Here is a 12,779-nt window from a genome sequence, read left to right as displayed (position 1 = left end):
ACTGGCAAACAAACTTGACCGATATTCACCTGCGACTACAACATCCAACATCAGCTATGATCGTCAATATCTTAAATTACGATACGGTACGGGATGTTGAAGACATATCCAGGTACATATGTCAAGAGAGTTTCACTTACCTGGTCAAATAGCTCACAACTTTTGTATTGTCCAACTATTATGTATTATCTGGGAAGGTGGAGAAATGGTTGGGGAAATCTTCGGGAATGAGCAGCATTTGCATTAAATTGTCTTGAAGAATGTCTTAATAATAAAAATTTTATATACATATTTTTTCTGAACTTCATGATTGAAAAAATGTGTGTATGTGAAAAAAATAAGTTTTTCAATGAAAAGTAAAATTTTAACAAGTATAAAACTCATTATTCAGTTAACAAATATAGTCAGAAAAGATTCAGAAAGCTGAATTAAAAATGATTATAAATGTTTGATCACCTAAAGTAAACACATTTGATTCAAATATGATTCCAAAATGTGATTGAAAGACTATATTCAGTTTTTGTTCATCGAAAGGTGAGCATATTTGATTATTCTTTTTGTTGACTTTTATGAAATATTAAAATTTAATCATCAAAGGACTTCAAAAATGATTCCAAAACGTGATCGAAAAATGATTTTCAGTTTTTGATCATCAAAGGTATTCATATTTGATTATTTCTTTTGTTCAATTGTATGATAACTCATTATTTAGTCAGAAAGAAGAATCAAATTGTATTTATATGTAGGGAAATTCAAAATTTAATCATCTAAATGCCGTGTGGGAAGGTGTTAAAATATTCAATTAAAAAAATATATAAACTAATTGGATATCGGCACAATATTTCAAAGATATATTTGTTGATACGTTATTAATTATCTTGGAATATTTACAATTTCATGAAAACTGGGAGCCTACTTCAAAAGTTCAACTCATGTTTAATGGTGTGTTAAATTTTTCTTACTTTTGAGGAATTCATGAGCTTCCCGGTGGCTAATAATACTTAATAGTTGTTCAATTACTATTTTTGTTTTAAGCAAAAACTAAAAGAAACAGTTACAGGCATATGGCGATGGTACCATTTCGAAAAACGCCCCGTAATCATCGTCAGACAATTTCGAAATGTTTTCAAAGGTTTGATCAAGATTCGAACCACGGACGACTAGCTAACAAAACAATTTGAAGCATTCTGTTTCTACTCTAATTGGTGCGAAATGTACTATCGCTACAACCCAGTGAATTTTTTTCTTTCAGTTTTTCCCCAATAAACAAAAATAGTTATTGTAAAACTAAAGTGTTATACAATTCCTTGCAATATAAATTATTTAATTTCGTACGCCTAATTCTAATTTCATCCCCAAACTTTCTTCTTTGACTGCTGTTGTCGACGATGTGGTAGAATTGGCATCCTTCTCCTTGTTTCCAAAATCAGGATATAGTTTTGCTATTTGTCCGACTGGTGTACAGAGACGTCCCGAAAAATCAACACGTTTGGCGGATTGGCTACGTTCAGTGCTTGTAACGATGTCCAAAAGTGAACTAAATATAAATTATATTATTTTACGTAATAATCAAATGTTTTTAATATTCCGTCCCAAATGGGTTCGCAGCAAACAACATTTTTTTTTATATATAAGGGAGCTTCAAAAAATATATAGATATCCTTCATCCCTATCATTTTCGACTTCATAACAAAGACAAGGACGACAAGAAAACAAATTTACTCTATCGTAACTTCATTTCAAACCCGGCTTGAGACTTATATCACATATAAGGAAATGACATTTTCTAACTAAAATTATCCCGGCCAGAACACAATGGTTAAACAACTACCATAATCTTAGTGCTTTACCAGAGTTAGAAATACGACAACAATTCTACCAGAAACAATGATATAACAAAATGTAAAGTAAAATCATCCAAGCAAAATGGGAAATAATATTTGTTTCCAAACGAGGCAATACAATTATTTTACATAAGGAATGCTAGGAAGGAATAATTAATTCTGGAATGGCAAAAGGGGTGTAAGATAAAAACATGGTATTCATTATTTTAAAAATGGAAAAAGGCTGTAATCCAAAAGTGTTATTAGATGAATGGCATTTCTTAGCAGCTCTGGGTGAAGAGTGTTACGTATGTTACGATTGGATGTCCGGGATGTCTTTTACTGCGAACTTTTGGTTTCTTATGCGTTTTAATGTAGATGTATGCTTTTCTTACCGCTGCCCTCCGCTACTTAAGTTGCGTTTACTGGTTTTGTGCAAGCTACTGCTGCTATTATTACTGCTGTCCATAGAATGAGGAGGTGACATAGGAGAATCTCGCACAATAGCTTTACTAGCTGAGTCACCTTTAATAAAAATTTATGTGAAAGTAAATTTGTTTTTTTAAGAATATGCAATGTCGATACATTAATTCACATAGGCACTAACCAACAGATTTTTCGAATCTGCGGTTTTCACAGACTTTGGTATGATATATGGAAATACACCCCCAGTAAAAATTCGAAAGTGTTAGAGCCAACAACTATAGAAGTATGCCACTTTGAAAATCGCACACATGCATTTTAAAATAAAATGTCTTTTGTTGTTGTTGTTGTTGTAGCGATAAGGACACTCCCCGAAGGCTTTGGGGAGTGTTATCGATGCTGATGGTCCTTTGCCGGAATTAGATCCGGTACAAAGCACCATAAAGATAATAGCCCGACCATCTCGGGAACGATTTATATGACCACATTAAACCTTCTAGGCCATCCCCGGGCATCAGTCGGGACCGGGAGGGTAGCAAAGTGATTGTCTATATAAGTTTTGTAATCTTCCCACTTTCACTTTTTGAAGTTTATGAAAGTGCGTTCTTCGGTGGTGATGAATTCGGCTGATCGCTCGAGCGAATGGAGTATTGGTAGGTGGTCGAATGCCAATGTTACCATGCGCTGCCAGTTGACGGTACGCTCCTGTACTACAGCACCATTAAGGTGCCATTAAGGATTCGCCGCGGACAATTGGGTTTGGAGAAGCTATATATTGCGCTGGCAACCTGAAGGGTTGCGCTGCACAGCCCCTTGAATCTGGTATTTTAGTCGCCTCTTACGACAGGCATACCTGCCGCGGGAATATTCTGACCCCCTAACCCGCTGGTGATGGTAGCGTGCTCCGCCTATCACACCGTATGCCCTGGGTTCGCACCCCGGGCAAAGCAACATCAAAATTTTAGAAATAAGGTTTTTCAATTAGAAGAAAATTTTTCTAAGCGGGGTCGCCCCTCGGCAGTGTTTGGCAAGCGCTCCGGGTGTATTTCTGCCATGAAAAGCTCTCAGTGAAAACTCATCTGCCTCGCAGATGCCGTTCGGAGTCGGCGTAAAACATGTAGGTCCCGTCCGGCCAATTTGTAGGGAAAATCAAGAGGAGCACGACGCAAATTGGAAGAGAGCTCGGCCTTAGATCTCTTCGGAGGTTATCGCGCCTTACATTTAATTTATTTTTTAACCCGCTGGGGTACCTGATGTCTGCTCGTAGATCAGAATGCCATAAATCGTGGTGGGCATTCAATACGACTAGAATTATGCCATTTTCACCGGTGAGTTGTGCGCTAATGACAGGGCAGTAACCACTGTGGCAGCAGGTGGCAGAAGAGAGGTAGATGATTTCTAATTTGGCATTGCCTGACCGGAAAGATATGCCTTAACGTTCCACGACGCTGTACCTACATCCGGTGACGGGATCAAATATATTATATTGCACTGGGTGTTGGGTGGTAAATGCAAATTCGCCTGATTTTCCGCTCTGTGGACGTTGTACCCAGGGCAGGTCTGCAAAGCATAGTATTTTTCCGCAGACCACCTTTCTGCATTGACGGCCTTCAGCCGCGCTTATGTAAAGTTACCATGGCCGGTGCACCAGTAGTGAGGATCAAAATGAAGTCCGTGTAAAATAGCTTTCTCTCTGTGCACAAAAAAATTACAAACCCATGAAAATTGTCAGCTTTAACTGCAAGTATTTCGTAATAGAGTTAAAATTTCTCACTTCCTCCTTCGAATTATTAATAAGGAGGTGAAGACGCGCCTTTTTTTTGAAACCTCTCCCCAATTTGAAGAGCAATAGCAGTTGTTGTTGTTGTTGTTGTAGCAGTGCTCGCCCCACCTAAATAGCCGCGACCGATCACAAATTGTCATCAATATCCTCTAACGGGAGTCCAAGGAAACTTGCCGTTTCAACAGGGGTGGACCATAAGGAAAGGGGTGTTAGAGGCGTTGGTTCCACATTACAATTAAAGAGATGGTTGGTGTCATGTGGGGACACATTGCAAGCAGGGCATACATTTTGTATGTCGGGGTTGATTCTGGATAGGTAAGAGTTTAACCTGTTACAGTATCCAGAACGAAGTTGAGCAAGAGTGACACGCGTTTCCCTGGGGAGTATGCGTTCCTCTTCTGCGAGTTCTGGATATTTTTCTTCAAGTACTGGATTCACCGGGCAATTCCCGACATAAAGGTCCGACGCCTGTCTATGGAGTTCACCAAGGACCTGCTTGTGTTTTTCCGCTTCATACGGCTGGGTTCTCAGGTGCCGTATTTCCTCAAAATGCTTACGGAGATGACTCCTTAGGCCCCTAGGCGGTGCTGGTTCGTCAATCAGATGTCTGTTGGGATGCCCAGGTTTCTGGGTATTCAACAGAAACTGTTTGGTCAGCATCTCATTTCTCTCCCTGATGGGGAGTATTCTCGCCTCATTATGCAGATGGTGTTCTGGGGACATAAGAAGACAGCCCGTGGCGATTCTGAGAGCAGTATTTTGGCAGGCCTGTAGTTTCTTCCAGTGGGTGGTTTTTAGGCTTGGCGACCATATGGGTGACGCGTAGCACGTAATCGGCTGGCTAATTGCTTTGTATGTGGTCAAGAGCGTTTCTTTATCTTTTCCCCAGGTACTGCCAGCAAGGGATTTGAGGATTTTATTACGGCTCTGAATTCTTGGAACAATTGCGGTTGCGTGCGCACCAAAATGTAGATCCTGATCAAACGTCACACCCAAGATTTTGGGGTGTAGGACAGTCGGTAGCGTAGTGCCATCGACGTGGATGTTCAATATGGTCGACATTTGGGGCGTCCATGTTGTAAATAAGGTCGCGGAAGATTTAGTCGGTGACAATGCCAGGTTTCGCGAGGCGAAAAAACTGGAGAGATCAGGGAGACAGCCGTTTATTTTATTGCATAGCTCATCGATCTTTGGGCCTGGGCCTGTGGCCATTATTGTGCAGTCATCGGCGTAGGAAACGATTGTGACTCCTTCCGGTGGTGAAGGTAGCTTAGATATGTAGAAATTAAACAAAAGCGGGGATAGGACACCACCCTGTGGCACCCCTTGTTTAATTCTCCTTTGTTTTGATGTTTCGTTTCTGAATTGCACCGATGCCTGCCGACCACCCAGATAATTTGCGGTCCACCTTTTAAGACATGGGGGAAGGGTGGACCCTTCCAGGTCTTGCAGTAACGAGCCATGGTTGACCGTATCAAAAGCTTTTGATAGGTCTAACGCTACGAGTACTGTTCTATGGTGGGGATATTGATTCAAACCGCAATTTATCTGGGTGCTAATGACATTTAGCGCGGAGGTAGTGCTATGGAGTTTTCTGAAGCCATGCTGATGAGGGGCTAGCTGCAAATGTGCTTGGAAATAAGGGAGCAAAATGGCTTCAAGCGTCTTTGCCACTGGCGATAGGAGAGATATCGGACGATATGACTCACCTACGTTAGCTGGTTTCCCAGGCTTTAGTAGCGGGACCACCTTGGCCATTTTCCATTTCTCGGGTATGACAAAGGTGGAAAGAGACAGGTTGAAGACATGCGCTAAATATTTGAAACCCTCTTTCCCTAGGTTTTTAAGCATCGGCATGGCTATGCCGTCTGGGCCCACTGCTTTGGATGGTTTAGCGCGACCAATGGCGTCCTCAACCTCTCTAGCGGTGATGGTAATTGGTGACGCGCTGAGTTTGTGTTTATGTGCGTGTCTATTGGTTCTCCGTCTATCTTTGTCGACCGTAGGATGCATTATATATTGTCGGCAGAAAGCGCTCGCGCATTTTTTCGAATCCGACAGCACCTTATCGCCAAAGGCGATGGAAACTTTGTCTTTGTGCTTAGTCGGATTCGATAGGGACTTTACGGTGGACCAAAGTTTATCCACACCGGTAGAGAGGTTACAGCCTCTTAGGTGCTCTTCCCATTTCGCCCGCTTGTGTTCGTCCACAAGCAATCTGATGCGTTGGTTTATATCCCTTATTTGGGGGTCGCCTGGATCAAGCTGTCTTATAAGGTCGCGTTCCCTCGCTAAGCTCGCGGCCTCCGCCGGGAAGTGGGGCCGGTTTTCGGGAATTCTCCCGGCGGGAATGAAATGTGCCGAGGCGGATTCAATGACCTTACGGAAGGCACGCTCCCCTTGGCGGGCATCTGTCGGGATAGGGAGGGCAGCAAAGCTGCTGTCTGTTGCAGATTTATATTCTTCCCACTTTCCTTTTTTGAAGTTTATGAAAGTGCGTTTTTCGGTGACGATGAAGTCGGCGGTACGCTCGAACGAAATAAGTATGGGCAGGTGGTCGGATGCCAATGTTACCATCGGCTGCAGTTGACGCAGTTTACGAGTTCTGCGCTCACGATTGAGATATCTGGCGAGCTATGACAGCTTCCTACCATACGTGTGGGGGCGTCTCCGTTTATTGTGCAGAACGTCGTTTCGTCTATTTGATCCGCCAACATCTCACCCCTACTGTCCGCCCGCAAGTTTGAATGCCATAGGTCATGATGGGCATTGAAATCGCCTAAGATAATGCGATTGTTGCCAGTGAGTAAGGCCTCGATATTAGGGCGGTATCCACTGGGGCAACAGGTGACAGGAGGGATGTAGATGTTGATGATTTCTAGATTTGCATCGCCTGACCGGACAGATAGGCCTTGACGTTCTAAGACATTGTCACTGCGGTCGATGCCAGGATCAAATATATGATATTGCACAGAGTGGTGTATAATAAACGCGAGGCCGCCTCCATTTCCGCTCTCGCGGTCTTTCCTGTGGACATTATAACCAGAGCAGGTCTGCAATGCAGATCTTGCTGTGAGTTTAGTCTCTTGAATCGCAGCAATGCGGATGTTGTGCCGCTTCATGAAATCGACTATCTCCGTAATCTTCCCAGTTAGTCCATTACAGTTGAACTGCAGAATTCTGAAGTGCATGAGGGGTGACGCCGCCACTCTAGGGGTAAGTGAGGGGTGACTACGCCTAGGTTGTGGAAGGCCAGGACGCAATTGCTGTTGTGGCCTTGGGACTGGGCGCCCTTGGGCAAGCGGTGATGGTAATTGGTGACGCGCTGAGTTTGTGTTTATGTGCGTGTCTATTGGCTCTCCGTCTATCTTTGTCGACCGTAGGATGCATTATATATTGTCGGCAGAAAGCGCTCGCGCATTTTTTCGAATCCGACAGCACCTTATCGCCAAAGGCGATGGAAACTTTGTCTTTGTGCTTAGTCGGATTCGATAGGGACTTTACGGTGGACCAAAGTTTACCCACACCGGTAGAGAGGTTACAGCCTCTTAGGTGCTCTTCCCATTTCGCCCGCTTGTGTTCGTCCACAAGCAATCTGATGCGTTGGTTTATATCCCTTATTTGGGGGTCGCCTGGATCAAGCTGTCTTATAAGGTCGCGTTCCCTCGCTAAGCTCGCGGCCTCCGCCGGGAAGTGGGGCCGGATTTCGGGAATTCTCCCGGCGGGAATGAAATGTGCCGAGGCGGATTCAATGACCTTACGGAAGGCACGCTCCCCTTGGCGGGCATCTGTCGGGATAGGGAGGGCAGCAAAGCTGCTGTCTGTTGCAGATTTATATTCTTCCCACTTTCCTTTTTTGAAGTTTATGAAAGTGCGTTTTTCGGTGACGATGAAGTCGGCGGTACGCTCGAACGAAATAAGTATGGGCAGGTGGTCGGATGCCAATGTTACCATCGGCTGCCAGTTGACGCAGTTTACGAGTTCTGCGCTCACGATTGAGATATCTGGCGAGCTATGACAGCTTCCTACCATACGTGTGGGGGCGTCTCCGTTTATTGTGCAGAACGTCGTTTCGTCTATTTGATCCGCCAACATCTCACCCCTACTGTCCGCCCGCAAGTTTGAATGCCATAGGTCATGATGGGCATTGAAATCGCCTAAGATAATGCGATTGTTGCCAGTGAGTAAGGCCTCGATATTAGGGCGGTATCCACTGGGGCAACAGGTGACAGGAGGGATGTAGATGTTGATGATTTCTAGATTTGCATCGCCTGACCGGACAGATAGGCCTTGACGTTCTAAGACATTGTCACTGCGGTCGATGCCAGGATCAAATATATGATATTGCACAGAGTGGTGTATAATAAACGCGAGGCCGCCTCCATTTCCGCTCTCGCGGTCTTTCCTGTGGACATTATAACCAGAGCAGGTCTGCAATGCAGATCTTGCTGTGAGTTTAGTCTCTTGAATCGCAGCAATGCGGATGTTGTGCCGCTTCATGAAATCGACTATCTCCGTAATCTTCCCAGTTAGTCCATTACAGTTGAACTGCAGAATTCTGAAGTGCATGAGGGGTGACGCCGCCACTCTAGGGGTAAGTGAGAGGTGACTACGCCTAGGTTGTGGAAGGCCAGGACGCAATTGCTGTTGTGGCCTTGGGACTGGGCGCCCTTGGGCAAGCATTGGGGTACCCGGATGATTTGGGTTTGCGACCTGGCAACATGGCGCGATGAAACCCGTCGGGGGGTTGCCGTCGCGGAGACCAGAACATCTAGGAAAGTGGCACCACCCAAGGCAGGAGCTGCATTGAGCGGATGTCGCAAACCTATATATTCTGTGCTGGCAGACGGTGCAAACGGAGGCAGGGACTAAGAGTCTGTTCCCCTGACCTGCACGATTGCTGCCAGAAAAGAGGGGGGGAGAAGAAGACGGGGGCAGGGGCTGATGCTCAGCATTGCAACCAGCTCTACTACGAAGGTAGTAGTTATGAGTGGTATCAGCTGTTTGAGTTGTTGGCGCCGTGGGGCGCGAGCAGCAGCGGATACTTGTTGTGGCTTGCTGAGCAGCGAAGCTGCTGGAAGGTAGTGGGGATACGCTTAGGCGTAGACTACGGGACGCCCTTGGGCGTGAGCAGCAAGGAGCCACAAAAGATTTATAAAAGTTACGTGGACGTCGGGTTTTGGGATCAAGCCCAGAACAACCTGTCCGATGCAACCATCCCTTGCACGAGACACACTGAACAGAGTATGACCGTCCTAAAAAGATTCTTTTCTGGCAAATGCAGCAAAACCATTTCTCATGACCGGGGTCAGGAGACGGACCCGGATTGGGTTCGATACCTTCCCGGAGTAAGAGAATATGTAGCAGTCCTGCTGCAAGGAGCTGCTGGGAGGATGACAATTTGTGGGAGGGACGAAACAAATTAAATGGGGTCACACTGAAATGACAGTCCTTGGTCGGGAAAATCCCGAGTCGCTCCGGTACATAGAATCGACTGCCTTGGGAAGCGAGCGAGCAGCAATAGCAGTCGATCGCCGTTGTAAATTATTCCTCTTTTATTTTCTATAAAGCATTAGTCATTTACTTACGGCTTCCTTCATTTTCTGTCTTTACTATTGAATCTCCACAAGCGGCACGCACATTTTGTACACTCTCTAAAATCACTTTGTGATGTGTTGTTGTTGCACATGCACGTAGCAAAACTTCTAACTCAGCGCAAATTAATTTGTATTGATCGGCTTTCTTTGTTCCCTTTAATCTAAAATGGTTTGGTATAGTTTTTTACTACCGTAAATAGATAAGATATTTCAGTTCATAACTAACCGACCGCCACCCATATTTGGAAAAGGCAGTGGTTCTCCTCGCGATGCTGCTGTATATAGCTCAAAGATATATTGCTGACATTGAGCTTCGTCCGCTTTATCCATATCTTCTTTACTTATTTTACGCAAGAAATATGGCACCCAGTTTAGATTGCGTTGAAGATTATATATCAAGCTTGTGCTAAGTGTAAGTGGAAAATATCGTGAGCGTCTTTGTATACGTTCGCGTGATTTATGTAGATTCTCTTCTTGTTTTGGCTTAACCTTAAGTGGAACAAAACGATGTGCTTTTATAAATGAAGCGAAATCTGCAATTCTATAATCGGTTACACGTCCCCCTGGCCCTTCTGAAATCGAAGGCAAGTCCTCCAGGCAAGAGCGTGTTATTTGAAGAGCATGGATAAATATTTCACCTCCACGTGCTGAAAGTAAATGACTAGTTGTCTTTCCCCCAGTTTTTCTGTAAGCATAAATTTAAAATACCCATGAAATGCGTATTTTTTAAAGCAATGGCTTTTTAAACATATCATGCATACCTTGGCATTTCAAGTAATACTGAACGACCATTTAACAAAAATGTAATTAAACAAGCGCTTGGTCGTGAGGTAACATCCACTGGTGTTACGCGGTGTTGAGCTAAACATGGTTGCATGTCGGACGAGCCACAGCCCCGAGGTGTGCACCATTTAAGAGTAACAGTTTCATATTCAGCACCTTCTTTGCGGCTCGTTGGGAGCAATGCTTCAGTACCACATATCGATGTGTGGGCATTTCGGGCATGCAATATCTCTACATCATAATTGGCACTTGAATTGGCATTTTGTTCTTCCTTAACAAAATTAAAAAGGAAATAGGTACAAAGCATAATTTTTAAAAGTAGATGTCTGCTCATCTCCTACCTTCATTGGTATACCAGTGACGGTTGTACTTGCCAAGTCGTAGTGGGTCATTATTAGATGAGTTAATTTATTTGAAATATTAGGTGCACAAGTTGTGTGAATTTCAGTGGATAGTACAGGTGATAATTCCATTTTAACACGATTTGTAACAAGCGAATCAATATTAAGTGGTACAACATTTATTATGACTAAATGGCAGTGGTCAATACGTAACATTTTTCGTTGGTTAGTCGCCAGTGTATTTTGTTGCATTAGTACTGTATGAAATATATCCTCTAAACTTTTCATACTAGAATTATCCCGTGCCGATGTAATGCATATCACACGTCCTTTATTGGGCAAAACATTATTGCTTTGTGGTACTAAGCCAATATCGCGATCTTGCAATTTTATCAATTGGTTTTCGGTGGGTTCAGCAAGGGCTTCTATAGCAGCACGTAAACCATGTATCACAGAGAAATCTGAAGATTGCACTGCACTGCGTTGGGGTACACCAACGAGCGCCATGGCATTCAATACATGCGACATATTCTGTGTAGTCAAATTCCAAGTGTTTACTATATGTGCAGCCGTGTCACTAACTATGAAACGCACGAGTTTACCTCGTGGAAATAGATCCCATACTATACGACAGTACTCAATAGAGGATTCCACGGAACAAGTCCACAAACTTTTGCTAAACTGGACGTCATTTGCGCCCGCCCCTGTAGCAGCATCTTTCAAAGGCTCCATAACTCCCGGTTTGCCTTTGAGCAATTCCAGGGGGATATAATCTTCACTGGATATACTGAAATATTGTGTGTGATCTAATACAAAAATTGTTTTTTGATTAAGATTATAAGCCGACATCTCTATAATTCGAATATATAGCAATCTTTTGATTGATACCAAAATTATAAACAGTTTTGACCATTGTAAACTTTACCAAGTAGCGCAACAGCTGATCGCTCAAAATTAGCACACACACACAAATATCACTAATGGCCATATTACGGAAATCCTTAGGCAAATTCAAGTTAAATTTTTAAACAGATATAAAATGTAATAATTTTGGAATACATACATACCCAGCCAGTATTTTTTGAAAATTTTGATCAAAAAATATTCAAATATCATGAGATGATTAAAAACGTTCAAATTTAAAAGCATTTTTTGTTCGAATATTTGCGTATCGTCGGGAGAAAAATGTACCATAAATGTGATTATTCTTGAATAATCATTTATGATTCATATTTCGAAACGCTTTTTATTCATATTTGATATCATTGTAAAATTGAGCTTTAATTGTTTTAGAGTAATATTTGATTGCTTTTCACAGCCATTTTCTGATCATATTCGTGAGTATATTTCAATCGTTTTGGTTTAGATTTTTGACTCATTTTTGAATGCGATTATGATGCATTTATTCTTCATATCTCATTCAAAATAAGATACTACATAATAATCTTATTTCATCAGGGGAAGAAAGCATGCGGAAGTAAGCTATTTGAACAACAGGTCACTTGCAAACAAACTTGACCGATATTCACCTGCGACTACAACATCCAACATCAGCTATGATCGTCAATATCTTAAGATACGATACGGTACGGGATGTTAAAGACATATCCAGGTACATACATATTTATTTATTTATTTATTTATTTAAAGTCGACGCAAACACAAAGCGATCGACTAATTATTGTAATAGACAGATATATATGTACAATACAGAGCCATTCTTAAAATTAAAAAATTAAAAAAAGGTACATAGAAAATTTGTATGTTATAAACATTTGACATCGCATTGTATAAGAAAAAAATAAAATTAAAATATCAGGCTAAACATAAGAGTATAGCAGTATGTAAAGCAGCAAACGAACATTCAAAGCCAATGCAGTTATGAAAATCATTGTACCGCGAGCACCAATGGCGCAGGGGACTGTTTCTAGCCAAATTTTTTCGGCATAGAGGTAAATGAAAAGGCACAAAATGTCTGGACGCCCTAGCAGGAACCGCAACATTTAGTTGACTGATTAGGTCAGGGGAG

At 42.7% G+C, this 12,779-nt stretch overlaps 1 protein-coding gene across 1 annotated transcript; it reads right to left on the bottom strand.

Annotated features, from left to right (window-relative positions):
- Nucleotides 1-820: 820 nt before the first annotated feature.
- Nucleotides 821-11,687, bottom strand: asun (integrator complex subunit 13 asun). The gene is made up of 6 exons (XM_067778129.1): nt 10,751-11,687; nt 10,388-10,680; nt 9,853-10,311; nt 9,618-9,787; nt 2,219-2,348; nt 821-1,537 (listed from the first exon to the last, which is right to left on the bottom strand). The coding sequence occupies exons 1-6, from the start codon at nt 11,597-11,599 to the stop codon at nt 1,324-1,326; spliced, it is 2,115 nt and encodes a 704-aa protein (XP_067634230.1). The 5' UTR covers nt 11,600-11,687; the 3' UTR covers nt 821-1,323.
- Between the last annotated feature and the right edge of the window lie 1,092 nt (nt 11,688-12,779).

This window comes from Eurosta solidaginis, chromosome 1 (genome assembly GCF_040869045.1).
Source record: "Eurosta solidaginis isolate ZX-2024a chromosome 1, ASM4086904v1, whole genome shotgun sequence".
Classification (NCBI taxonomy): domain Eukaryota; kingdom Metazoa; phylum Arthropoda; class Insecta; order Diptera; family Tephritidae; genus Eurosta; species Eurosta solidaginis.
This window is presented reverse-complemented; position numbering and strand designations above follow the sequence as displayed.

Bases quoted from the DNA above. Each gene is read 5' to 3' on its own strand.
- asun (XM_067778129.1), bottom strand. From the start codon at position 11,599: ATGTCGGCTTATAATCTTAATCAAAAAACAATTTTTGTATTAGATCAC. The intron at 10,681-10,750 runs GTAGGAGATGAG...AATTTTGTTAAG, and splicing joins TCACTGGTATACCAATGAAG to GAAGAACAAAATGCCAATTC. The intron at 1,538-2,218 runs GTAAGAAAAGCA...ATTTATATTTAG, and splicing joins TTAAGTAGCGGAGGGCAGCG to TTCACTTTTGGACATCGTTA.